The sequence below is a fragment of the Anomalospiza imberbis genome, chromosome 12 (genome assembly GCF_031753505.1).
Source record: "Anomalospiza imberbis isolate Cuckoo-Finch-1a 21T00152 chromosome 12, ASM3175350v1, whole genome shotgun sequence".
Lineage (NCBI taxonomy): Eukaryota > Metazoa > Chordata > Aves > Passeriformes > Viduidae > Anomalospiza > Anomalospiza imberbis.
Genome location: NC_089692.1, coordinates 14,204,205 through 14,230,257, shown reverse-complemented (window position 1 = coordinate 14,230,257; position 26,053 = coordinate 14,204,205). Strand labels below are relative to the sequence as shown.

At 54.5% G+C, this 26,053-nt stretch overlaps 3 protein-coding genes across 6 annotated transcripts in view; 2 read left to right on the top strand and 1 right to left on the bottom strand.

Moving 5' to 3' along the window:
* The window catches only part of LOC137481309 (C-signal-like), a 57,248-nt gene that overhangs the window by 794 nt on the left and 30,401 nt on the right, over positions 1-26,053 (top strand). The window lies entirely within an intron of this gene.
* ELMO3 (engulfment and cell motility 3) lies at positions 52-14,178 on the top strand. Of its 4 annotated transcripts, none has more exons than XM_068202951.1 (25): positions 52-274; positions 346-386; positions 501-573; positions 647-697; positions 1,169-1,338; positions 2,122-2,221; positions 2,326-2,477; positions 2,559-2,637; positions 3,043-3,093; positions 3,453-3,575; positions 3,730-3,861; positions 4,134-4,238; positions 4,736-4,844; positions 5,056-5,192; positions 5,285-5,448; positions 5,569-5,681; positions 5,916-6,020; positions 6,368-6,450; positions 6,653-6,733; positions 6,912-7,120; positions 9,188-9,283; positions 9,370-9,429; positions 9,545-9,681; positions 12,619-12,703; positions 13,731-14,178. In XM_068202951.1, exons 1-22 carry the CDS (start codon positions 197-199, stop codon positions 9,386-9,388), a joined length of 2,271 nt encoding a protein of 756 aa, XP_068059052.1. In that variant the 5' UTR covers positions 52-196; the 3' UTR covers positions 9,389-9,429; positions 9,545-9,681; positions 12,619-12,703; positions 13,731-14,178. The 4 variants fall into 4 exon arrangements, with proteins under 4 accessions (XP_068059052.1, XP_068059053.1, XP_068059054.1 ...); XM_068202952.1 differs by having other exon boundaries at positions 9,545-9,709; XM_068202953.1 differs by lacking the exons at positions 52-274; positions 346-386; positions 1,169-1,338.
* MATCAP1 (microtubule associated tyrosine carboxypeptidase 1) lies at positions 14,813-25,936 on the bottom strand. The gene is made up of 6 exons (XM_068202977.1): positions 25,469-25,936; positions 21,449-21,592; positions 17,371-17,503; positions 16,991-17,296; positions 16,124-16,221; positions 14,813-15,617 (listed from the first exon to the last, which is right to left on the bottom strand). The coding sequence occupies exons 1-6, from the start codon at positions 25,865-25,867 to the stop codon at positions 15,453-15,455; spliced, it is 1,245 nt and encodes a 414-aa protein (XP_068059078.1). The 5' UTR covers positions 25,868-25,936; the 3' UTR covers positions 14,813-15,452.

Here is a 26,053-nt window from a genome sequence, read left to right as displayed (position 1 = left end):
CCTTTCCCAGCAGGAGGCCCTGTCCTGCTGCCGGAGGTGGGTCCTGCCACACCCGCGTCAGCTCAGGTGAGGGGGCCGGGCCTGCCCGCGGCTGGGGTGGTGGCACAAGGCCTCGGTGCGGCGGCCGGGCCCTTCGTGAGGGGAGGCGGCGGCAGCAACCCGGAACTGCCGGCGGTGCGGAGCCGCCGCGGGAGCCATGCCGCCGCCCAAGGACGTGGTGAAGATCGCCATCCAGATGGTGGGAGCCATCCCGCAACTCATCGAGCTGCAGCAGGTACTGCCCGGCACCCCCGCACCCCTCCCCGCGCCCCCCACCCCGGCTCACGGCCGGCCTCCCTCTCGCAGACCAAGCCGCTCGCCTCAGTGCTCAAGGACGTCTGTGATGCGTGAGTACCGCACTCGCCGCCTGCGAGTCGGGACAGCCCATGACCGGGCTGCGGTGACCCGGTGGCTGCCGGCACCAGCCGAATGGGGCTGTGACCGGCCGCCCGTGGCCGCAGGTGGAGCCTGCCCAACGCCGAGCGCTACGCCCTGCAGTACGCGGACGGGCGGCAGACCTACATCACCGAGTCGGTGAGACACCCCCCAGCCCCCGGCCCCGCCGCTGCGGCGCCCACCGGCTCACCGGCTCCTTTTCTCCTTACAGAACCGCAGGGACATTAAGAACGGGAGCATTTTACGGCTGACCACCTCCCCGGTACATCCCTCTGCCCCCCAGTCTCCTCCGCTGCGTGCTCTGGTGCTCTGTGCCCCTGCAGTGGGGTGCTCCGAGCCCTCTGCCTCTGACTGCCTCTGTGACTTGAGCTCATGGTGGCCCTTCTCTGTGCCTCAGACCCAGCAGAAATAACACAGGCAGGAGACATGTCTCAGCCTTCATTTTCCCTCGGCAGAGCTTGGGGGAGTTTGAAGAGAAATTAAATCATCTTGAAATGCTTTGGACGTGGAGGCCAACTCATCAAGTGTTCTTGGTGGCATGCCGGTTTGACCTCCATCCTCAGCTCCACCTGGTCTCTGCTCTGGTGGCTTTGTTTCTTGGTCCAGCTCCTTAGTGGGGCTCCTCTAGCCTGAGGCTCCTTCCAAAACTTGCACTTCAGCTCTTACAGCCACCTTTAAGCTTCTCGCTGTCTTTTGATGAGCCCCTTTCGGTTGATTCTTTCCTTCCTGGTAGGACCAAGAAGCAGAGCAGTTGTATATCGGGATCCAGAGCAAGAATGTGGATGTGAAGACTGACTCACTAAAGAAGCTTGCAAGCCTCTCCCAGGATGTTACCTTTGCTCAAGAGTTCATCAGCAGGAATGGCTTGAAGCAAATCTACTCTATTGTGGAAGAAGGGAACGAGTTAGTATCAGTTCAGGACTTTCCTTGCAGTCCTTGGCTTTTCTTCTCCCTTGCTAATGCTGCATGAGCTCCAAGCTGGGCGTTGGAGTGGACTCTGACTTGTTGATGCCTGTACTGTGGCTGTGTCCCTGCATGCTGGCAGCCAGGGGAAGGTCCCCACAGATATGCAGTCCTGACTCCTTGTGAATGTGCCCAGACTTGAACCTTCCATCCCTTCTCTGGCTGAGTTATCTGTAGCCTCATGGGGTTTGCTACCAGGAAACCTACTGTGATCATCTTGGCCTCCAGAGCTGCTCCTCATTCCTGCCACACTGAATGATCCCTCTGTCCTGAGGTTTTAGCTTGAAGAGTTTTGCAGGGAGCTTGAGAAAACCCTGGTTGCCAAATACCACTGCCTGTATGACTCTTTTCAGGATGTGATGGTGCAGCTCCTCTGAGCTCCTGTCACACAGAGAATGTGGTACCAGGCAATACAGCACATGTTTCTTGGAAGTAGAGGGAGGGATATGGTGTGGTTCAGCTTTCCCGAGGGCTTGTCTGCAGTGATCTTTGTACCATGGTGATGCAGCTTTCCAACTACTGAACTTCCCCTGCCTTGACTTCCTGGGCAATTTGACTTCCTGGGATGACTAAAAGTGAGAGTCTGTTTTCTTACCCAACAGTTTCTTTCCTTTCTCCTGCTCACTGCTGTCTTCTCTAGCTGTTTCTAACATGCCCACCAATATTCAACTGCAGATGGGATCTGGAGCCATCCTCACTGTATTTGTTCATCTATCCTTCCAGTACAGGGGAGATGTTGGCTCATACCCTCAAAGCCTTCACAGAGCTGATGGAGCATGATTTTGTTTCCTGGGAAAATCTTAGTACAGTCTTCATCAAAAAGGTAAGAGTTTTCTACAATGTCCACAGTTTGTGCCTATGGGATCCTTTGATATCCTTGTGCTCCAGGCTCAGCCTACCACTTACAGATGGTTTTGTGTCTCTTAGATAGTGAGTTATGTCAACATGAATGCAGTGGATGCATCTATCCAGCAGCTCTCCTTGTCTATCTTGGAGAATATGGTACCTACCAGTCGCCTCCTCTTTGAGGTGGTCAAAAAAGAAGTGACGTTGGACCGCCTTCTCACCCACCTGCAGGCGTAAGTGGAGAGGCCAGAGCACCATTCACCCCCATCCTCCGAGCTGGTGATGCTCACATCCTCCTGCTCTTCCTCCCGCAGGACAAATGCCCAGCTGCAGCTGAAGGCGATGGCTCTGCTCATTGCGCTGCTGCTGAGCACGACCGACGCTGAGCGGCGGGTGAGGGGCACCATGGCAGGGTGGTGGCATTGCAGAGTCAGGCACCACAGTGCCTCTGTCAGCGGGGTGGTCTGCTGAGAGCCCTCAGTTGTCAGGACTTTTTGTCTCAAATGACAGAAGTATCACAGTTGCTGGTGGCACAGTGATTGTGATGACCCAGTCCCTGGCACATCTGAGCTCTCAGGGTGCGCCCCACCCCCCCATGATGGGACCTTGGGCAGCTGGCTCCTCTGCTGTGGGGTTTGTGCTCTTTGGGATGGCAGGGCTGCAAGAAGTACCCAGAGATGGGCTGCAAGAAGTGCCCAGAGATGGTTAAAATCTATGTCCTCATTCTGCCTCCTTTTTTGGGGGGAAATTGTGGTGTGCTGAGCTGGGGAATATCTCACAGCCTATTTTTTTTCCTAGGACATGATGGACTACCTGAGGAAGAAGAACATCAGGCAGTTTATCCACAAGGTGAGGAGCTGGGGTTGTGCAAGGGTCTGCTCTGTGCTTCATTCTCTGTCCTTTCTCCCCAGGCCCTGTCCCCTGAGCTCCAACCTTTGGTGACCATTCTTGGCTGGGTTGCTTGTGTGCCTCATACCCCTTCCTTGAGAATGCCTATGGGTGCTGCTCTGCTGGCACCCACGTACCAGGGTTGCACCCCGATCTGCCTGCAGTTCAGTACACACAGATCTTGCCCAACCCCAAGGGGAGTTTCCCACTTCCCAACACCCCTTTGAGCAGCAGCACCTGCTGGGATTTGGCTGTTGGGTCCTGTGCTTGGACTGGAAGCAGCAGCATGGGGGAACCTTCTGTCTCATGATCTCCTGTAGAACATTATCCACAGCTCCGAGCCACTGGGGGATGAGATGGCCCATTATCTTTATGTGCTGCAGTCTGTCAGCCTCAACTTGTGCGAGCATCGCATGAAAATGTCCATGGATCCCTACTCACAGGTCTGGGAGTACTCTCCTTGCAAGTCTGGACTTGGTCTCTTCCACCTGCGGAAGTAGCTCACATTTCGGTGAACCCAACACATTTGGGTTTGCCCTGGGAGAACCTGCTTCTGTGGGGCTCACTGGCGTTCCATCCTCTCTGCTGTCCCTCCAGGAACAGCGGGATCTCCTCCAGTACCTGCGCCAAACTGCTTTTGAGTCGGAGAGCGAGGTGCCTGCTGGCACCTTCAGCACCGAGCGCCGGCGATCCCTTTGTGCCAAGGAATTCCGCAAGCTGGGCTTCATGGTGCGTTCCCCCTGCCTCCCGTCCTGAGCCCCGCTCTGGCTCCACCACATGGCCTTGGTGGCACCTTCTGATGGCTCCCTTAAGCCAGGCGTCCCTGTTGATGCTGAGGGACCACCATGCAGACCTCCCTTCTGCTCCCTCAGCACTCCTGAACAGCAAGTGCTCTGGAGCTGCTGGGACTCAAAGGCAAACCCCATGGCTGTGTTGGGAAGACACTGGTGCTTGAAGAACAAAGCAGCAGCTGCTAAATTGCATCCTTTGTGTCCTCCTAGAACAACAGCAACCCAGCAGAGGATCTCCGCCGTGCCCCACCAGGACTCCTTGCCCTGGACAACATGGTGTATTTCTCTAGGAGCACCCCTAATGCCTACAGCAGGGTAGGTGCTGTGCTCTCCCGGGGAACTCCCTGGTAGAGAAGTGCTGGTGGATCTCCACCTTCTTTTCCTTCCCTTGTGGTCTGTCCTTGGCCACACCCAGGCAAGTGTTGCTCTGTTTCAGATGGAGATGAGTCCTTCCTGTGGGTAGGAGAAGCCATTTGAGGCCAGTGCCTCTGAAGGGTCCCCATAATTTTTAAGGGTTTGCTCACAGCTTGGTATCCAGGCCTTGAGCAAACTGGGGCAGATTGGGCAAAACCAGCAGGGCATGAGCTATGCTCCAACCTGCAGTGCCTGTGACCAGCTCCCACACTGCCACAAGGGAAGGAGGAGGCTGGGGATGGATTTTGGGAAGAGTGGGTCACTTGTGTTAGAGATGGCTTCACCTGTTGGGGCGACAGCTTGACTAGGAATGAAGGAGGAGCATGGCATATCTGACACCCACTGTTGGGGCAGCCCTCCAAGTCCATGTAATATGAGGTCATGGCCCTCTTTTCCAGTTTATCCTCGAGAACAGCAGCCGGGAAGACAGACACGAATGTCCCTTTGCTCGAAGCAGCATCCAGCTCACCCTGATCCTCTGCGAGATCCTGCACATTGGAGAGCCGTGTACGTGTGCCCAAGCTTGTCCTTCTCCCTGCCCTGCTGCTTGGGGAACAAGCTGCCAGGGCAAGGGACTGCATCCATGTGGCCACCAGGCTCTGGCATGGCTGACAGCATGGGAAGGGGATGTAGGGCTGGGAGATACCCAGGTTTCCGTGGACACTGAAATCCCCTGGAAAAATAGGGAGTCTGGCTTCATCTTTCCTTCTCACCACAGGCTCGGAGACGGCTCAGGCCTTTTACCCTATGTTCTTCGGGCAGGATCATTTCTTTGAAGAGCTATTCTGCATCTGCATCCAGCTGGTGAACAAGACCTGGAAGGAGATGAGAGCAACCCAGGAGGACTTTGACAAGGTGAGGGGGGATGCTTCTTCCCTGGATGGGAGTACAAATTCATGGATTTTGGGAGTGTCGCCAAACTGGAGTTGATGTCCTGGCCCTGGCAGGTGATGCAGGTGGTGCGGGAGCAGATCACCAGGACCTTGTCCCTCAAGCCCACGTCCCTGGAGCTATTCAAGACCAGAGTGAACGCACTGAACTACAGTGAGATCTTGAAGCTGCGGCAGACAGAGCGGCTGCACCAGGAGGAGACGCTGGCTGTGCCTGTGCTGTGAGTGGGCTGTGGGCAGGGAGTGGGGCGGTGATGGGGTCTGAGGCAGGGACAATGCTATCGGGTCAGCGAGTGCCTGTTGAAATGGCCGTGCTCCTCTTCTGCTGGCTCTCATCCCAGGGAGCTGCGGGAGAAGCTGAAGCCAGAGCTCCTGGAGCTGATCCGACAGCAGCGCCTGCTGCACCTCTGCGAGGGAACCCTCTTCCGCAAGATCAGCAGCCGCCGCAGGCAGGGTGGGTGCCAGAACCCTGCTCCAGGGTGGGGGGCCTGGCAGGGGGACAGGGGCTTATTCCCATGTCCCCTGCCACTGGGGAAGTCCCAATTAGAGTGGGAGTAGAATGCCCAACTCCCTGGACAGCTAGTATGGGCTAAGCCCATGGGCTGGGAGAAATGAGGAGTGCTGATAAGGGGGCACCTCCATGCCCCTTGGGAGAGGCTGAGAATTTCTCATGGCTCTTCTGCTGCAGACAAGCTGTGGTACTGCCGGCTGTCCCCCAACCACAAAGTGCTGCACTATGGCGATGTGGAGGAGGGGGTGCAGTCTCCCCCCATCGAGAGCCTGACAGAGAAAAGTAGGTGATGGAGAGAAAGAGAGGGTGGGAAGGAGGGAGGGGAGCCCTCTGATATAACCTCCAGGTTAAGACTGCCTTAAGGTGGGAATTGCCCCTCTGCTTGGCTGCTGCATGGCTGTCCCAGTGTCTGCTGGTATTGTGGGACTGGGAGCTGTGGGAGTTCAGGCTGAGGCAGACTGGCTTCCCAAAGGGTGCTGCAGAGTGGCTTGAACCCCCCACCCCAAGCTGTGGATGGCTGTGAGTCCCCACATTTGGGTTGTACTGGGCTCTGCGCGTGGGGGACCTGAAGGAGGGGGAGAGGGATGGGAAGAGGGAGAAGGAATTCATAGCTCCTTCACTTGCCGCAGTTCCTGTGGCAGACATGAAGATGCTGCTGGTGGGGAAGGAGTGTCCACACACAAAGGAGAAGAGCTCTGGGAAGCAGAACAAGGTCAGCACCTCACACCCTATCCTGTCCAGCTGGGGATGGGGTTTAGGAGTGGGTGGATGGTGGCAGGTTGTGTGGTTTCATGGACAGAGACCTCTTGGATCTCCTGGAGTGCAGAGGAGGCTGGGTGCAGCTCCTCTGAACCCCACCAGGGCTGGGAGGAGTCCAGCTGAGAAGCCAGCTAGCCCCTGTGCTGTCCCTGCAGGATGTCCTGGAGCTGGCCTTCTCTATTGTGCATGATGTGGAGGAATACTGCCTCAACTTCATTGCCCCCACCCGGTATGAGGTGAGCTCCAGGGGCCTGCTGGGGTGGCACACAGTGCCCAAGATGTCTCTGCCAGGGCACAGCAGTCAGGGGAGTGAGCTGTGTGTGTCCCTGGGGGATGGAAGCCACAGCAGGGGAGAGATGGGATCTCCATCTGCCCAGGGCTGGTGCAAGAGATGCCCATGCTCTGCTTCCCCAGTTCTGCCTCTGGACGGATGGGCTGAATGTGCTTCTGGGCAAGGAGATGACAAGTGAGCGAACACAGACAGACCTCGATGTCCTGCTGTCCATGGAGCTCAAGCTGCGGCTCCTGGACCTGGAGAACATCAGCATTCCCGACGACCCCCCTCCCATCCCAAAGCCTCCTAGCAACTTAAACTTCTGCTATGACTTTAGCCATGCAGAGCAGTGAGTTCCTCCCTGTGCTCTGTCCCCACTCTCTATGCCCCTCAAAATCAAGCCACTCCCTCCAGGCTCTGTCTCTCATCTCTGGCCCAAAGGGACAGGCCAGGTGCTGGCTGGGGGCTAGGGTGTCCTACCCTTCCCTGCCTGTGTCCTGCCTCCTGCAAGAGCATGGGAACGAGCCACCAAGCATTAGCCTCCTGTTCAAGGTGGGTGACCTGGCACTGATTCCCTCACACTGCAGCCAGGCTTTGGGCAGAGAGGACAAGGATGTGGACTGGAATAAAGGTACAGGCAGCCCTGGGATAGCTGAAGGGGGAGTAACGCTACAAAGGTACGAATCTGCACTGCCTCACTTTCGCCATCAATGTAGGGGGTCCTTTCTGGACAACAAAGGGGTTAAGAAAAGGATGGAACACACCTTTCCATTAAGTTTGTCAAGCAGAAGGCATCTCCAGGGCATGATGTGCCTGCCCTGTCAGGTCCCTCCTGCACTGAAAGGTGTTTTTGCTGAGCCCTCTGCACTGTCCTGGAATGGGGGCGATTAGGGTACAAGCCTCTTTTTCCCAGCACCGTTCAGCTGGCTTTGGTGTGAGGAGGAGACCCTGGTGTGTCCATCGTGCCAATTCCAGTGCCTTCCCCACCTGGGGCAGATACTTGCACACTTCAGCCATGCTGCTGCACTACTGCACCACGACAAGCTACCTCCTCCCCGGCCCCACAGCCCCCACCCCAGTGCCCTGCACCTCCTCGTGCCTGCAGCTTCTCCCAGGGGTGTTGTACTAACAGCCACAGGTCGGTAGGGATCCAGCCGTGCCTCTGTCTCCTGTGTATTGGCACAATAAACACTTGTGGAGAACTCAGACACGTGTCCTTTCCAAAGGTTTGGAGAAAGGCTCAGACTGACTGAGGGTCTAAAGGGGCCAGAGTGGGTAAGGCTGGGATGGCAGCACTGTGGGAGCTCTGCATGAAGGAGCTGGGAGGATGGCTGGCAAGATCTTGTTCCTGGTGTTGAGGAGCAGGCTCAGAGTCCAGCTCCCTACAGTTAAGACTACAGCTAAAGCCATTTTCAGCCCAGGATGGCTGGGAGCACTGTGGATGGTCTCAGTCCCATGCTGGGCAATCTTTCTGCTCCTTGGCACTATTACTCGCACAGTGAAGTTCTTCCCAGTTCGCTTGTCCAGAAAGGGTGTGGAGTCTCCCTCACTGGAGATATTCAAAAAACACTTCTGGAAATACCTTATTTGAGCAGGGAGGTTGGACCAACTGACCCTTTCCAGCCTCGCTATTCTGCGATTTCGTGGGAGGACCCCGGGGCAGGGCCTTCCCCTCCAGCCCCGGGCTCTGTCCCGCCCATCCCGGGCTCTGTCCCGCCCATCCCGGGCCCTGTCCCGCCCATCCCGGGCTCTGTCCCGCCCATCTCGGGCTCTGTCCCGCCCATCCCGGGCCCTGTCCCGCCCATCCCGGGCTCTGTCCCGCCCATCCCGGGCTCTGTCCCGCCCGCCCCGGGCTCTGTCCCGCCCATCCCGGGCTCTGTCCCGCCCGCCCCGGGCTCTGTCCCGCCCATCCCGGGCTCTGTCCCGCCCATCCCGGGCTCTGTCCCGCCCGCCCCGGGCCCTGTCCCGCCCATCCCGGGCTCTGTCCCGCTCCGCCCCGGGCTCTGTCCCGCCCATCCCGGGCCCTGTCCCGCTCCGCCCCGGGCCCTTTCCCGCCCGCCCCGGGCTCTGTCCCGCCCGCCCCGGGCTCTGTCCCGCCCATCCCGGGCTCTGTCCCGCCCATCCCGGGCCCTGTCCCGCCCATCCCGGGCTCTGTCCCGCCCATCCCGGGCCCTGTCCCGCTCCGCCCCGGAGTCTGTCCCGCCCGCCCCGGGCTCTGTCCCGCCCATCCCGGAGTCTGTCCCGCCCATCCCGGGCTCTGTCCCGCCCGCCCCGGGCTCTGTCCCGCCGCTTCCGTCGCGTCACGTCCGCGGGAAGCGAAGCGCGGAGCCGGCGCGGCCATGGCGGTGAGTGCGGGGCCGGGGTTGCGGGGCCCGGGACTCCGGGGAGACGCTGACCGCCTCTCTTGGCTCCGCAGCCCAAGGGGAAGGCGGGCACCAAGGGCAAGAAGCAGATCTTCGAGGAGAACCGGGAGACGCTGCGCTTCTACCTCCGCATCATCCTGGGAGCCTCCGTGAGTGCGGCCGGGAGGGCCCGGCGGGGCGCGGGCCGGGGCGGGAGCGGGCAGACAAGGAAAGCTGTGCCGTGCTCTCTCCGCAGGCCGTGTACGCCGTGGTGAACCTGGTCATCTTCTACTCCGCCGCCTCCGCCTGGACGTGGGTAAGCGCCAGGCACTGTCTTCTGCCCCGGCGGGGGCACCTGGGCTGGGCTGCGTTTGTAGCCCCCGGCCCCGGGGTCGTGGCCATCGCAGCTGACAGCGGCTTCCCTGTTGCAGGTCGCGTTCATCTTCAGCTTGGTGGTGTACGGCACGAGCTACCGGTCCATGAACTCCATGGCAAAGCCGTCTTTCACAGACGATGGCAGCCTTGCCGACGGGGGAATTGACCTGAATATGGAGCAGGGGATGGCAGAGTGAGTGTCCACACCCGCACGAGTCCAGGTGAGCAGGACCTGCTGCCTGAGCGTGCACACAGAGCCAGGAGAGGCTCCCGAGGAGAAGGCTGGGCCTCAGCTCCCTCCTCAGCTTGCCCACTGGCATGGGCATGAGGGGGAGCTGGGAGTTTGGAGCCATTTTTTCTCAGAGTGTACCTTAACTGTCCTTATTACCTGAACACTTGGCGTCGTGTGCCCCAGTCAGGAGCCACAACATGGGTGTGTCAGCCTGGCACGGTCACTGTCTATAGGGCTGAGCTGTAGAGGTAAGAGATCACAAAGAGTTCAGCAGGAGTAGTTCACAATCATCTTTCAGTTAACAAACACTGCTAGGTATTTTCCTTTTAAACCAGCACTGCAGGTAACGCTTGACAGAGGCCACATGCTGCCAGTTACGCCTTCCTGGCTGCAAACTGGCCATGTCTTGAAATCCTCCGCACACTAAAAATCCCTGCCTCTGTCTCAGCCAGTTCCTGTCACCTCCTCAGCCATTTCTGTCCCCCGTACTTGTGCATTCTTCATGTCCCTCTGAAGACAGCACTGAGTCTCTGCCTGTCCAGTGTTCATGGCACTGCTGTAACTCTCTTTTCCTTGGTGGAGGAATGCCACAGTATTACAAGAAACACAGCAGTAATTCCTGCAAAGTGCTGCTAAATAAAATAAGGAGGCAGCAGTGCTGGTACAGCAGAAATACCTTCTAGATTTACATGTTTTCCAACAGTGAGCTTCAAACTAGTTTCAGAAAATGGCCAAGTAGTTGTGGACACATCAGGCTTTGCTCTTTGTCTTCCCTGCCCTCAGCCTCTGCCTGTTGGTCCAGCCTCTGCTGGGGATCTTCAGTGTGTGCTCAGTGAGGTGCTGGGTTCCTTGGCTCCTTCCTCCCATGTCTTTGGGCTACAGTTCCATGTTTAACTCTGTCCTTCCCTTGCTGCCAGGCTTTTGAAGAAGCACAGTGGGTCCTTGTTTCCAGCACAGCCCTCTGTGTTGCATCAGGTGTTCTCAGGCTGTCAGGGTCATATATTGATGTATGTAGTTTTATTAACGTGAGTTTTGATTTTTGCCTGGGGATGTTACCAGCAGGCAATGGGGAAGAGAGCCTGCTGTCTCTGCACAGGATGAGCTCTCATCTTGTGTTTGGGTTGGTGGAATGGTACCTTTTCTGCCTGCAGCAGGAGTGACTCAGATATCTGGCATAAGAGACTCAGACAAGGTGGCCAGGAGGAGAGGGGGTGTGACCTATGAGCTGGGTGCTTTACTCCCTCTTCATCCATCATTTCCCTGCTGGTCAGCCAAGTGTTTTGCTCCCATTTTACACTGATTTGGCTCTCTAGAGTGGAATTGCAAAATATTTTGAATACCTTTTTAGTGAAACAGTGTGGGATAGTCAAAGAGGGAAAATACAAAACTTTGATGTGTGGGGTGTCCTGATTGTGAGAGGTGCCTCTTGGAGTTGTGCAAGGCACTGAGGCAGAGTGCCTGATAACTGCCCTCTGTGTGTGTGATGGTGCTGTCAGGGGAAATGACTGACAGGAGGTAGCACAGGGATCCCAGCACCTGCTGTGAAAAGGGGACAGGCACAGCCATAGCACTGCTGTAGTCCTGGATGCAGATGTGCTTCCCTTGCTACTGAGGCACAGAGGTTTTTCTGCCTGAGCATTTGGGGTGGGGTTTATCACACATTAAAATGAATTGATGCTTATCTGAGTCATGGGCTCTGCAAAACACAGGGGAGGCAGAGCTCTAAAAACAAAACCTTCAGAACTGAAGTTCCCATCCTTACCCTGTAACTCTAAATTACCTCTCTGGGGATCAGGGAACCACCCTAGGCTAGCAGGTATTTCAGAAAGCAGTGGATATTTCCAGCCCCTTAGCTAAGTGTGCTGCAGCTGATTAATGCTGTTCCTTTGGAGCTGCTTCTGGAACACTGTGGATTTCATGGCATTTCTCTCGTGCTGTCTGTCACTGAAATGGATGCTTTGTGTTGCTCTGGGACTGGGGAAGGCCCATCTTCGTGGTCTGGAGAGTTGGGTTTGGTGGGAACTCTGCTTTCAACCCCTCTGTGGCCTCTGGTAATGTCAGAGGTCAGTGAACCCTTACTGTCTTGTGCTAGAGCTGTTGATGGTGGATTCTGCATTATCTTGAGTCGATATTGTTTATGCCATAGCCTTTGTTTTCTTGTCTCCATTCTTGGATGTGACTCAAGGGTTTTTTACTCCAGCAGATGATGATTTAACCAGAATGAGAGTTGGCCTCTTTTCTAAACCTTCATGGCACTCCCCGAGGCTTGTGTTGAAAAACAAATACCTGTTTACCTCTCCTGGGTGTCAGATCCCCCAGGGTGGTGGTTGATGTGTGGGCAGCTTCTTCCTCTCCTTTAGCTGCTCTCAGCTCTGCCTCACTGGCATGGAAGAGCTGGAGTCAGATAAGCAGGAGGGGAGGAGGAGCTGTCTGTTGCTGTAGCTCAGCTTGTGGTGTGCTTGTCCTTTAGTGACCCCAAGTGTCTGTCAGCCTGTGAAATGGCATGGGGAAGATTCATGGCTCCTTCCAGCACAGCCAGTCGTGAGGAGTTACACTTTATGTCATAGAGGTGTCAAATCAGCAGCTGCTGCTTCAGCTGTGGGGGTGGGGGGTGGATTTGTTGCTGATTTCCAACCCCCAGCAATTCCTCAGCTTTCTCAATGTTGTTTTTTCAGAGGGAGATCATCTCTTTAATCCATCAGAGTGTTTTGCTGTTGTTGTTTGTTTACTGCTTTGATTCTTCTCGATAACTGTGTGTGGCAAAGCAGGGCTGCAGGGACGGTCCCTGGGTTGGGCAGGGTCGCTCCCCTGAGGCACAGCACACTGTGCTGGCAGAGGAGCTGCCGCGTTTGGCAGGGGTTGGAATGAAAGCTTAATGCTTTGCTTTTGTTCCCTCAGGCACCTCAAGGATGTGATCCTGCTGACAGCTATAGTCCAAGTGCTGAGCTGCTTCTCGCTCTACATCTGGTACTTCTGGCTCTTGGTAAGCCCCAGCCCCTGCTGTTTTCCATCTTGCTCTGCACTGTTGCTTTCTTTCCCTGTCTTCAGGATGCAGGACATTATTTATCCATCTCATTTCAGTGTCATGTTTCAGGCCCGAACTATTTCCTGATATGTTTTTTAATCTCCTTGTCACATCTTATTTAAAATTCAGGCTGCACAAGGCAAAGAAGTCCTGATCCCTCTGGGTCAACCACACAAAAACTAGGCTGGCCTTTGTCTTTCCCTCTGGTCCCATGAATGGGCAACAAGCAACATGAGGCAGATCAAAGCTGTCTTGGTGCACAGAGTCTTTCTGTATCTGTAACAAATGGTGTTTCATCATGTTTGGCTTTTTGAGCCATTCAGCATGGATCAAGGCTGGGATCTGCTGGACACTGTGCTTTTGGGTAGATAACATGCTGCAGGCTTTCATTCCCCTTAACACACCAAACTCTTTCTGCTCGTGAAATGTTTGTCATGTGTCTCCAGCTAAAACTGCTTGTGCAGAAGGAGAAAAAAAAATCTCCATTTAGTTTAAAAATCCCACATTTGCTTTGAGGATATCCCACAAAGCTACAGAAGGCAATTGTGGGAGCATGGAAAGTTATCCCAGTTCAGTCCTCACCCACAAATTCCTCTCTAGGTGGCCTGGCAGAGGGCAGCCTAGACTTGGCTGTCCCCTGGAGACCATCTGGATTGCTTTTTTCATAAATTCAAAGAAATGTGGGTGTGTTTTCCAAAGGAGGGAGAGGTGGAATGTCTGGACAGTTGCATCCCTCTGGGTAATTCAGACCTGATGCTGGGATTTCCGTGCATGAGGTCTGATCGCTGTATACGTTCCTCAACCACGGAATGAAATCAGGCCATTTATTTTGGGCGCCTGCCACTGCCTTTGATTTCCGTGCACCCTGAAATGCCTCTGATCCAGCTGCTTTGTCTCCCTCAGAAGGACCAGCCCTCCTGCCCGTAGCACCCCCGTGCCAGCACTGTCCCAGAATGACTGAGTTTGTGCCACGTGTGTTTTGCAGGCTCCGGGGCGCGCTCTCTACCTCTTGTGGGTGAACATCCTGGGGCCCTGGTTTACAGCCGAGTCCTCGCCCGCTGCTCAGGAGCCGAACGAGAAGAAGCAGCGGCGGCAGGAACGCCGACAGATGAAGCGCTTCTAGCCCTGGCTGGGGATAGATCAACACCCTCTTCCATCTCCATGCTGTTATTTCATCAGGGATGCGACCAAAACCAATCCAAAACCACCGCAGTAGCTCTGTTGCCCTTTGTCACTGCTGCCATTCTGACAGAAAGGCTGCAAGAGACTTCCCCTGGTTGGGTCTTAGCATGGGCTGAGGCCTTGCTCCTTGGGCTGACAAGGGGGTGATGCTGGGATGTGTGTAAATATCTTTTTAAAGCAGCGCTGTATCGCATTCAGCGTTGGGGAGTGCAATGTTGGAGGAAATAGTACATTAAAGAGCAGAGTCTTAATTGACCATGCTGCCAGTGGGTTTGTGCAGGGGAGCTGTGAAAAGTGCCAGCATGTCCTTGGAGAGCTGGACTAGAAGGGAGCAGAATCCCCAGAGATAAGTGCTTCCTTTCCCAAGCTTGGTTTGTACTGCCCTGCTTGCTACAGCCTCTACACCCTGTGAAGAAATTGCAGCTGCCCTGCAGGATCAGGAGTGAGGGGCAGCTGGGGATGCTGAGAACAGGGCTTGCAGCCAAACTTGGAGCTTTTGGGATTGAGCCTGAGCTCTCTGGAGCCACAGATTGGCCTGGGCTACCTTTGCTGGAGCTCAGTGGGATTTAAGACAAGAAGCTGTGGGGTTTGTTTGGTTTGGGTTTTGTTTTGTTTTCTCTTTAGAAGGTATTCCCAGGGCTGCCATGGTTGCTCCAGAGCTCATGTGTTAGAGGCCAGGCACAGGGCAGTTTTTACTTTTGCCTGCTTTGATTTACCGATGTCCCTGTCCAGTATGTTGTATGTCACAGTCCATGACCCCTTCCAGCCGCTGACGCACCAGCTCAGACCATGCAGCTTTGCCTGTGCCAGCAAGGGGCACGGTGGGTGTTCACAGTGGTGCCAGCCTGGGTTTTGATGCTATCCACAACCTTTTGCCCACACGTCTTTTCAATTACATCACCTTTATTACACGCTTTTTTCTTAACATCAAGCCCAGTCCCCACCCTGAGTCCTCAAAGCCAGGCAGGGTGACTGTAGTTGGGGTGCAGAGCTGGGCAGAGATTGAAAATGGGGGATTGAAGTCCTTCCTGCTGCTGGTGGGGGACATGAGGGAAGGGGTAGGGAGTGTTAAAGGCATCCATGGGGTGATCTGTGGGTGCAGTCCAGCCCTTATTCCCTGCCAGGCACAGCCCAGAGCCAGCAGCCCTGTCTCTGGCCCCAAGTAGGTGCCCCCACAGTGCTGGGAGCACTCCTGGTACCCTACAGCAATCCCCCCATTGCAACTCCCCCAGCACAGCCTTCTGCACTCGGGGACCAGCACATTGCCCCAACTCTGCCCTCTCTCTCCCTGAACCCTCTTCTCTGGCTCCCCAAAGCCACGTGGAGCAGCACAGGCATCCCCAAAATACACAGGGATGATGTAGGGGACACATCAACACAACCACACGGGCCCTTGGCCGCGCTACCCTACACAGCGCTACATGCACAGCGCCCGCCTCGGGCTCTGCCCTCTGCTCCGGCCCCAATAAATACCCAATAAACAGCACCAGTTACACCCTTGGGGTGCTGGTTCAGGGGCTGCCCCTCAGTCAGGCAGCAGCTGCTCCAGCTCTTCCTCGTTCAGGCCATTGGTGGTGACAATGTGATCCAGCTGCTTCATGTACCGCTCCAGATCCTGCATGAAATGGGGGATGCGGGCCTTATCCAGCACCCCAAATTTCTTCAGCCGATTCACATCTTCATAGGACACCTGGCAGGAAGCACGGAGATGGGGGTCAGTCCCCTCCATCCCAAACCTTGGCAGGTGCCATGGGGGGCTTCTGGTGCCCTTGCAGCCCCCTTGGATCAGTCAAAACATCCCTGCTGCTCATGGGGAGGCAGTAGGAGAGCTGCTGGGGGTGTGGGATTTGCAAGGATTTGTGGGTTTGGTAATTTTCGGTCACTGCAAGGACAGGTGACAGCAGGACTGTTGTGGCCAAGGGCCAGAAAGGCTTAACCTGCTGGGTTAAGCCTCTTCCCAAAGCTCTCCCACAGAGGATTATGGATTGTCCTGTCCTTCCTTGCATCCTACCCAGCACAGCCTTTCCCTGGTACACAGAGATCCAGGAGTGCAGGGAAAGACAAAGAGCTGAAGGGCTGCCAGGCAAGGGCTGTTTTTTGGGAAGCCATAAGATTGAGGGAGCCTGTGTGAGCTTTGGGATGGGATGGGATTGTGGGATCAGCCACTCCCTGCCCCACCCTCACCCTGGCTATTACCTTCCCAAGCGCAGCCAGCAGTGGGAAGTCGATGGTCTGCCGATGGCGCAGGATGCGGAGAATCCCGTCCAGGTACACCTGGTCCTTACTGAAACAGCCTGGAACAGCAGAAAAGGCTTGAGAGAGGGTTCCTGGCTTCCCACCACCCTCCACTTGCCTGAACCACAATAACCAGAATGAGGGCACTGCCCACAAGGGTGCCAGGGCTCAGGACTGCTGACTCCCAAGGAGTGAGCACTGGGGAGGCAGCCGGGTGCAGCCAGAGCCACAACCCCACTGGGATACTTCCCTTCCCAGTAATCTCCAAGTAATTTTTTTAAAGGGTAAACCACTGCAAGCATCCAAATGTATCCAAATGTTTCCTCTCCTTTGCCTGCTGCTTCCCCAAGAGTTTGTGCAAGTCACTCCCATGGGACAGGGAGAGTGGTGCTCGGGATGGGGAGGGATGCAGCGACTGGGTGCTGTGGCTATATTGGGAGGAAAGGGTTAAAAGCAAAACACTGTTCGGGAGGATTGTAAATTGCTCAAGTGACCTTGCACCTGGGTGTAACTCTTGATAAGCTTGTGAACAGCAGGCTGGTGACCCTCTGATCTTGTGTTCTGCCCAGGTGTTGGGCGCTGCTCTGGGGATCCCCCGGTTAGTGAGGTAATGCAAATAAATTTACTTTTTGTGTTCTAGCCATAAGTTTGTGCCTGTTCTGGCTGCCTATGCCAACTCACACTCTACAGGACTGGTGATACTCAACCTACACAGCAGCAGAACACACCACACTGTTTTTTTTCTTAAAAAAAAACCCAAAAAAGGAATATATAAAATAAGTAAATAAAATTCTTCCCAAAACTCAGTTGACACCCCCCAAGTGGTACCTGGCTGTGAGGTGTCTGTCTGGCCCCGCTTTGCCCGCACACAGTACTCCCACCGGACACCAGCATCCTGGACATACTGCTCCAGGTCCTGGAAGAGGGCAGAGAAGGAGAGGCGGCTGGCCCGCTCGATGGTGTAGTAGAGCAGGGCTGCCCGCCACAGGAAGGGCTGCTTGCGGAACAGGACGCTGTGCAGGCTGGCCAAGCCTTCCTCCGTGGGGTTGGCGGGCTTCAGGCTGTACTGCTTGCGGCCCTCGGAGCTGTGCCAGGGCTGGCGGGTGTTGTTGACCCCCCGGATGTAGTGGGTGCCTGGGGAGAGGGGACAGGAGTGAATGCTCAGAGCATCCCCCAGCTCTGCCCCCACCCACAGCCCCCCAGCTGACCTATCTCGTGGCGCAGCATCCCCTCCAGCCAGTGCTGCCGGGCTCCAGCCAGGTTGATGGCCAGCGTGGGCCGGCTGTCCTCCACCATCATCACTGCCTGGGACAGGAGGTCATCGGTGAGCTGCACCACCACCTGCAGAAGAAGGAGGAGGCAATGGCCATGAGCAGGGGGCTTGGCTCTCAGAAGAGGCTGAGATGGTGGCAGATGGTCAGAAAAATCCACTGACACCACGGTGGCACCGTTTGGCACTGCTGCACCATCTCTGGGTTGTGCTGCAGCTCCCCAAAAGAACAACAGACAGCAAGAGCCACTGGGGGTGGGGGAATAATAAGAGGAGAGATGATCTCATGCAGGGATGAAGTAGCACCTTTAATCTCTTTACAGCCAACAAAGCTGAGCAGGCAGTGTGGGGGAGCAGGCCGCTCCTGGGCAGCCTCCTGCAGCACCCCTCTGTCTCCAGCATCTCTTCCCCGGCTTGCTCCCGTGCACTTCCCACGCTTTTGTGGCCACAGAGGATGGACATCCTCTGGAGACCTGCCTGGTTCCCCTTCTGCATCCCCACGGGCAATGGGATAGGGCAGCAACTTTGGCCATCAAAACAACCCCACTCTGAACACCCAACAGCACCAGCTTAGTAATGGCTCTGCACCCCCACAAGAAACATCTCCTGAGGGATCCAAGGCTCTGGTTCCATTTTCATGGACCCCTCCATGGATTCTCCCATTTGAGGCTTCAAGACATGAGCAGTGAGGACGGCTCCATGCCAGTCCACCCTCACAGGAGGAACTGTGTGTGTTGGCCACAATTCACAGCAGGGATGGGCATTGCATGTGTAGGACTATTCAGTATCTTTATACAGAAAAAATGGTATTTTGAGAAACCTGGCTATCACAGGTGCTGGAGCCAAGGGAGCTGCTCACCAGAAGTTAACTTGCCAGCCAGCAGCATTTTCTGACCACCTGACTTTAGATCTACAGCAACTCAAAGCTGCAGCACCACCAGAGGAGGATGGTCCCTGGGAGCTCTTGCATCCAAGGTTTGACAGTGGCAAACTTCAGGATAGCAATCAAAATCCCCTACATACCTATTAACTCTATAAACCCCCTGTTATTTCCTAAATGACACTTTTCAGGATGAAAACGTGCCTGTTTTACTACATGACAATTCTTCTCATATTAAAAAAAAAAGAGAGGAGACTGAATTGGTTTGCTTTAAGTCAGATTTATTATTATTATGAAAGCCAAAACTGCAGCCTAACAGAGTCCACCACTGGGCAAACAAACAGCAAAAAATACTTACAGTGCAACTGCTTACCTGGATTAAAATATACCAGTGTGAAAAGGAATCCCTCCATGCTGAGCCTTGTCAGTTCACCTCTGACTCCTCGTGCAGAACCAGGCATCCAGGAGCAATGGAAAGGAACTCTGGGCAGTGCCAGAGACTACAGCTTCTTATGCTGCCCACTGCAGCTCTTCTCCTGCTACAAAACCTCAAGCTGCTGAGCAGCACCACTTGCCTTGTTTTGGGACCCTCCAGCTTGGCAGATACACCCAGGGCTGCAACTCCAGACAAAGAGCAGCAGGACCAGCTCTCCAGGTCTGTGACCTCTCTCATTCTGAGCAGCATCCCCAGTGCGTCCTTGTGGTCCATGGTTTTACTCAGCTTTTGTGAATGCACTGATGGAGAAAGAGCTCATCTCAAGGAATCAAGGGAAGGCTTCTGGCGGTCCCCATGGCACCGGGGTATGGGTTCCTGTCTCTCCCCAGCAACCTGGCACTGCTCAGGACCTCCAACACTGAGCAAGCAGCTCAGAGGTAGAGGGAGGCCATTGATGGGATCCCAAGAGACACCAGCCAGCACTGTTTAGGCTGACAACACTCCACAACCCCAAGGATTGCCATGAAGCACTTACCAGTGGGGCCAGGTGTTTCTCTGCTGCAAGCTGTGAGCCCACTGAAATCCATATGGAAGCCTCTGGCAGCATCATCTCTGTCCTAAGTCAGAAGAAAAGCAGAAGAGCTTCAGGATCTACAGCTTGGACCCCAACAAAGCAGCTTTTGAGGGCACAAATTTAATTACAGCATGAACACTTACCCAGGAGCACGCTGCCTGCGGTGCTGGAAAGCGGGATCCTGCCTTTGCCGATCAGTGCTGGGGACAAAGGGCAGCTGCAGAGGCTGCCACCAGCCTGGCCACGCTGCCTGCCAGGACTGCCCGTGGGCAGGGACACACCAGCTGCTCGTGCTCTGGGCCAATGCTACCCCCACACGAGTTTCTTCTCTTTCAAGCAAGCCATCACAATTAGTACGTATCAGGGAAGCAAAGGGCACGGCAGAACAGACAGGGCACAGATGGTGAAAGTCAGGAATCAGAGACAGAGGTGCAGGGAGGGAGACACGTGCCTGAAACTGCCCAGTTCCCCGACAGGGTGTGAGATTATCAATGATGCAGAAGTTTCAACAAGTTTTGGTCTTGTACAGAGAGCAAGTTCTGCCAACATTGCTGCATCGAGAGCAGATGAAACCCTTTCCTCTTCCCTACCCCAGACACACCCAGCAAAATTTCCACTGGATGGAGAGGAACAAACCAATGCTTTCATTGTTTCCAAAGCACTTATCAAAAGCCCCAGATAAAACAGCCACACCGATGTGCAAACAGTGACTGAACTCTGTGTTGCCTTGAATCACAGAATGTCCTGAGCTGGAAGGGACCCACAGGGTTCATTGAGTCCAACACCTAATAGCTCTGAGCACAGGGACAATTACACAGGGTTGGAAGGAAGCCAGTTGTACACCAATACGTAAGAAAATCCATGGCTTTCTGCCCAGCCAGGGCTCAATTAATGGAGAAGAGAGTAGCTGAATTTAATAAATTAATAAACCTGAGAGATAGAGCTCAACTAGCAAGTTGTAAGTGCAGGTCTGTAAGACTGGCAGCTGCTTGGCTGAATATTGGGACTGGCTCTGGGCACTCAAAGGTAGATGAATTGTAGGGAAACATCTGCAGCAGTCTGTTCTGTTCCAAGCAAAGGCCTAGGAGGACCAAGGTGCCAAATCCACATCCCAGGAACACCCTCAGGAAGCATCAGGGCAAACCAAGGGTGTTTGAGGAGGAAATGAAATGTCCTTGGGCAGGAGGGACCTCAGGGGACCACTCATTCATGCTCTGCCTGCATGGAATGCACTGGGTACCACTGGGCGAGGTGATACTTTAGAGAAATGCTCACCAATAATCCTCTTTGGAGACAGAAGTGAAAAATCAGAGGTTGGAAATAGAGTCTGGCCAAGAAGCATGGTGAGGAAGCCCCCACACCAGCCAGCACTGCACAGTCCCTGCCCTGCAGCCAACAGCCCCAGGGAGCCCTGCAAGCCAACCCATGCAAAGCCAGGTCCAGAAATCCTTTTCAGACCTTGAACCCAGGATGGTGGAAGTGTTTTGCCCACACCTTGTTGGCAGAAGGGATTAAAAAAGCTCCTTAATGGCAGCTGTGGGATGCTCCGTGCTGGATGCTGCAGGGAGTGCAGGGAAACCAGGTTAGGAGATGCTGAACTTCTCCCCATGCTCTATCCCATGTGGCTACTGTTGTATCTTAACCACGTATTTCCCAGCCTTAAAACCCAAGCCTGGGGTTTCAAAGCACCATAACCTGCATGTCCTGCAGGACAGCAGGAAATCTCTTTCCCTGGCTTTGCTTTTGGACATGTGGGTTTAAGGCAGCTGTCGGAGAAGTCTGCCCTCCCACTGCCAACAGCAAGAGACAGCTTCCCAACAGTAATTGATGCCTCATGCACGCAGCAAATGGCTCCTGGCATGGCCATGCAGACAAGCAGCAGCTGCTCCCTCTCCCTCAAGCACAGAAGGGAGATACACATGGAAATCATCCCAGGAAGTTTGTGGGGAACCAGCACCCAAGTCCTAAAGCCGGGGTATTGTGAAGCTGGAGGTGAAAGGACACCACTGCTCAGAGCAGAAAAGTTTCCTCTTTGTAACCAAAACATTTCTTAATCAGAGTCCTTTTTATCAGAAAATAAGTATTTTGCTGTGTTTTACAAACGATAAAGCAGGGACACAGATTACCTCTCCCACACAGCCTTCCTTCTGCATGTACTTTCGGATCACGGACCAGATCTGGCACTTGCTCAGCAGCCTCCCACCCGTGGCCACCTCGAAGCTCTCGTAGGTGCCGTACTTCTCCAGGACAGTACGAATGATCCTGATGGCCTGTGGCACACAGAAAGCACAAACATAAGCACAAACACCTCCCCGCTTACAAATACAGCCTAAAATCCCACATGCAACAAACCCAGTGAAGGTAACCCCCGATTAATGCCGATAAAATATGATGTGGTTTTGCATGATCTAAAAAACCAAGGAGACTGAGCTGGCTGGAGGTGGCCACCAGGACAGACAGACACTTCACGCAATCAGCATGACCCACAGCATATTCTTTCTGCTTTTTGCCACCCTTGCAGGCATCTCTTGCAGAAATGGGGCAAAGCAGAAGTGAAACTGCATCGTCGCAGCATGGTTAAATCCACGATTATTTACAATCTTTTCAGCTTTCAGTTCTCCTTGCAAACTCTGGTGCTTGCACAAAGATCTCCAGCTTCTGAGCTTGCTTTTTACTCCCAGAGTTTCTTACAACAGGGCTGAATTCCAAGCTCAGCAGTGAGACTGTGCATCACCCTCTGCAGTGATGCTGCTTCAAACAGTGTCTCAGCACCACCAGCCTGCTGTACACCCAGCAGCCTTCTAATAGAAGCATCACATGCTCCATTATTCACATTAACATTTATGGAGCATCTATAAAATATGAACATTTATTAGCACATTTCCTCCCCAAAAAGTGTGCTTCCATTGCAGACATTTTTAAGCAATTATTTTCTCCAGTCATTGGAAAGTATATTAATATATTAATATTGTATTAGTACATATTCCAAAGCAGATGACTTTCAACAGTTCTGGAGTTTTTCCAGCAGTTTTATTGCATCTGCAAACCTGGCTGGGCTGCTGTCAAGCTTCCCAGCCCCAGACCACTTGCTGTCCCTCCCTAGTCCCTATGGTTACCCAGGATCAGGAGATGGGTGCTCACCACCAGTACTGGTGCTCAAATCATCCAACACCCCATAAGACAAGAGGAAATGGCTCAAGTTGTGCCAGGGGAGGTTTAGGTCAGATAGCAGAAAAAATTTCATCATGGAAAGGGTTGTCAAGCATTGAAACAGGCTGCCCAGGGCAGAGGTGGAGTCACCATCCATGCAAGTATTTAAAAGATGTCGATGTGGCACTTGGGGACGTGGTTTAGTGGTGGGATTGACAGTGCTTAAGTAACAGCTGGACTTGATCTTAAGGGTCTTATCCCATCTAAACAATTCTAAGTTCCTAAGAGGGGCTTTAGGTCTGCATCTGGTGAGAAACCTGCTCTATCCCTACAGAAGGTCCTGATTTTCCTTCCCTGGGCAGTTTTCCCAGCTGGTTTTTATTCTCAAGTCACTTACTGTGTCTTTCCAGGAGAAGCTGCTGTCAGTTTTGTTTTCTGGGGTGTTGGAGTGGAGGTATTTGGGTTTTTTGCTTTGTTTGCTGAACAGTCAGACTACTTTTTACAGCACTGCAAGGTACCTTCAGCTGACCACTGCAGAAAAACAACCTTTCATCCTCCCACCTCTGTTCAGGCACTTGCTCTTTCTCCTCCCAGGGGACCCAAATCACTGAGCCAAGAGAAACCCAGCACAGCTGGTTCCCAGGAGTAAGACAACCAGAGAGCTCTTTCCCAACCTTCAGAGCACATCCTGGTGAGCAAAATTCCTGAGATTCCAATGTTCTGAGCATCCCCAGATCATACACCCAACATATGCAGTGGGACAACAAATCCTCCAGCTCTGTGCTGGTTTGCCACTCAAATTCACGTGGCAAACCAGGGATGTGATCTCCAGGGTGATGAGCCTCCATAGGGCTGGAAGAATCCTCTTGTCTTATTTAAGTTTTCTATTAAGAAAATAAACTAACTCCCCAAGCACATGCAGAGCAGCTGGAAGCAGGGAGCTGGTGTTGGTTTGTCTGCTCATGTCCAAGGATCCTGACTTAGCAAAATGTCTTATTTATTTAATCTCCAGGATTAATGAAAGTCTTTGAAAATAAAAGCAGTTTATAGCTAAGAGTTAGCTGCCAATTAAAAATGCTTCTCAAAATAAAAGAGACTGGAAGGAGGTTACTGCAGGGTAAGAGCAGAGGAACAGTGCCATGAATGCTGTCCCATCCCAGCGGCACCAGAAAACCTGGAGAAACATTGGCAGAAACACTCAATGCTTAGTATCTCTTGCAAAAGCTTCCAGGATCCACAGTGGTTACAAACCTTAATTCCATTCGTTCAAAGCACTGCCTGGAGAAAAATAATCTCAATTATTCATCTTTTACTCTGCTGCAAGCCAACTGCAACAAAGGAAAAAGCACGGGGTGAAAGAGCTCTGAGCAATTCATTTTACGGCACGACTCAGGGAATAAAATACAGGAGGGAAATGCCAAAAGCCGCTGAGGTCCTTGCAGGCATCGGTGTCTCCCCTGCAAGAGCCTCGCTGGCACCAGTTTATCTGGGGCAGAGGTATGGCACACACTGGGAATGACAAACTGCTTAGAAAGCTGTTTACAGAAAGGGCCTGAATCATCTGGACAATAATCCAGGCAGAGACACGGGCAGGGATGCGGGAAAAGGTAAACATTCCAAAGCCAATAAATAAATCAGTGAAGATGTTGTTATTTGAATAAGTAACTCCTGACAGAGAGGTGCAAAGAAACACCTCTGGTGTGCCAGCCTGAATGTGGGATAAGAGGGAGTTTTTATCTGCTCACTTGTTCATGTGGCAGAAAGGATGCTCTTCCTAGAGGCAGGATGCTCACTCCCAGGTGCAAACTGCTTTTGGGACACAGCCAGGCTCTCAGCTCCAAGCACAGGGTGAAGGGACAGAGCAGCTCTACTCCTGCATCCACAAAAGGCACAGCACCCTGGAAGCACACTCCTGCCTCTTCTCACCTGTTGAATGACCAGCAGCTGTTTTCTCAGTGCCATCCCCATGGCAGAGAGTAACTCAGAAATGTTTTAGTAGTGTATAAGCCATGGAAACCGTTAAGCAAAATAATACAGACTCCTTAAGTGGAGTCTTCACCAATTAATATCATTACTGACCATATTTGCTGGTGCCTTAAGGATGCTGCTGCACTGGACAACCTTTAGGCCTTCCAGAAAACAAGCCAGACTTAACCACCAGATAATTCAGGCTAAGGACCATTTCCCATGCTGTCACCCATGTGTTCCAGCTCCTCTGCTGTTAGTTCTACAGCAACAAGTGCAAAAGCATACCAGCAAGGTGTCCCTGATAAAGCACAGCTCCCAGCATAAGCAGGAGCCAGTTTGATCGTAGAAAGACAGACTGGTTTGGGTGGAAAGGGACATTTAAGATCATTTAGTTCTGATCCTCTCTTCCACTAGACCAGGCTGCTCAAAGCCCCATCCAACCTGGCATCACCGAGCCATGTCACCATGGAGCACGTACCATTCCTGCAGTAGGGGAAGTTACTAAAACCTGAGGTTTAAGAAATCACAGGGCAAGAGTAATGAAGGCAGAACACAAGAGGTGCTAAGGGGAGAGCGATCAGGCACCAGCTGTGAAGGAAAGACAGCAAGGTTTCACATGGACCAGGGAGAACGGCATTAAGTTGACTGAGGGTGGTTTTAAGCTGGAAATTAGGAATAAATTCTTCCCTGTGAAAGTGATGAGGCACTGGAACATGTTGCCCAGAGAAGCTGTGGCTGCCCCATGCCTGGAAATGTTCAAGGCCAGGTTGGATGGGACTTGGAGCTGGTGGAAGATGACACTGTCCATGGCAGGGTGTGTGGGCTAATCAGACGGTCTTTGAAACCCCTTCTAACCCAAACCACTCCAGAATTCTATGACCATGGACCATCTCCTGGCCAGCCCCCCCACGGAGCAGTCCCACCAGGATACATCCCCCACCCTCGCACCGGCCCACGGGCGAGCCGGGTCCCTCCTTTCTCCTCCTCCTCCTTCCAGACCCGAGCATCCTTCCCCGGCCCCGCCTCACCTGAGCCACGAAGCGGTCGGAGGCGGCCCCGTACTTGTCCAGGACGGCGGCGGGCACCGGCTCCGCGTACTCGAACTGCGGGTCGTAGGCGAAGCTGGCGCGGAAGAACCGCTCCCGCTCCGCCTCCACGTTCCGCGGCCGCAGCGCCACGAGCAGGCAGGGGCTGCGCCGCCCGCCGCCCTCCTCCCCGCGGCCCCGCGCGATGTGCGGCAGCGAGGCGGCGGCCCGCAGCCCCCCGCGCCCCGCCGCGCCCTCGCTCCGCCGCGGCCCGGCCCCGGTTTCGGAGAGGCGGCGGGTTCCCCGCGGGCAGCGCGGCGCGGGGGGGGGCGGCGGCGGCGGGGACGGGCAGGGGCAGAGCGGCGCGCCATGGCCCGGCCCGCCGGCCGTCCCCGAGCCCATGGCCCCCGAGCCCGCGGCCTCCAGCGCGGCGGCACCGGGCCGGCACCGGGGCTGCGCCGGCACCGGGGCTGCGCCGGCTCCGCGCCCCGCCCCGCCCCGAGCACGCGCCGCCGCCCGCCAATCGGCGCCGCGCCCGGCGCGCCGCAGCCAATGGGAGAGGAGCGCAGAGGGAGAGCCCCGCCCCGC

Bases quoted from the DNA above. Each gene is read 5' to 3' on its own strand.
- MATCAP1 (XM_068202977.1), bottom strand. From the start codon at position 25,867: ATGGGCTCGGGGACGGCCGGCGGGCCGGGCCATGGCGCGCCGCTCTGC. The intron at 17,504-21,448 runs GTAATCTGTGTC...CTTCTTCTGCAG, and splicing joins AGGAAGGCTGTGTGGGAGAG to GTGGTGGTGCAGCTCACCGA. The intron at 17,297-17,370 runs GTCAGCTGGGGG...CCCTCTCCCCAG, and splicing joins GATGCTGCGCCACGAGATAG to GCACCCACTACATCCGGGGG.
- ELMO3 (XM_068202951.1), top strand. From the start codon at position 197: ATGCCGCCGCCCAAGGACGTGGTGAAGATCGCCATCCAGATGGTGGGA. The intron at 387-500 runs GTGAGTACCGCA...CCGTGGCCGCAG, and splicing joins CTCAAGGACGTCTGTGATGC to GTGGAGCCTGCCCAACGCCG. The intron at 2,638-3,042 runs GTGAGGGGCACC...TTTTTTTCCTAG, and splicing joins CGACCGACGCTGAGCGGCGG to GACATGATGGACTACCTGAG.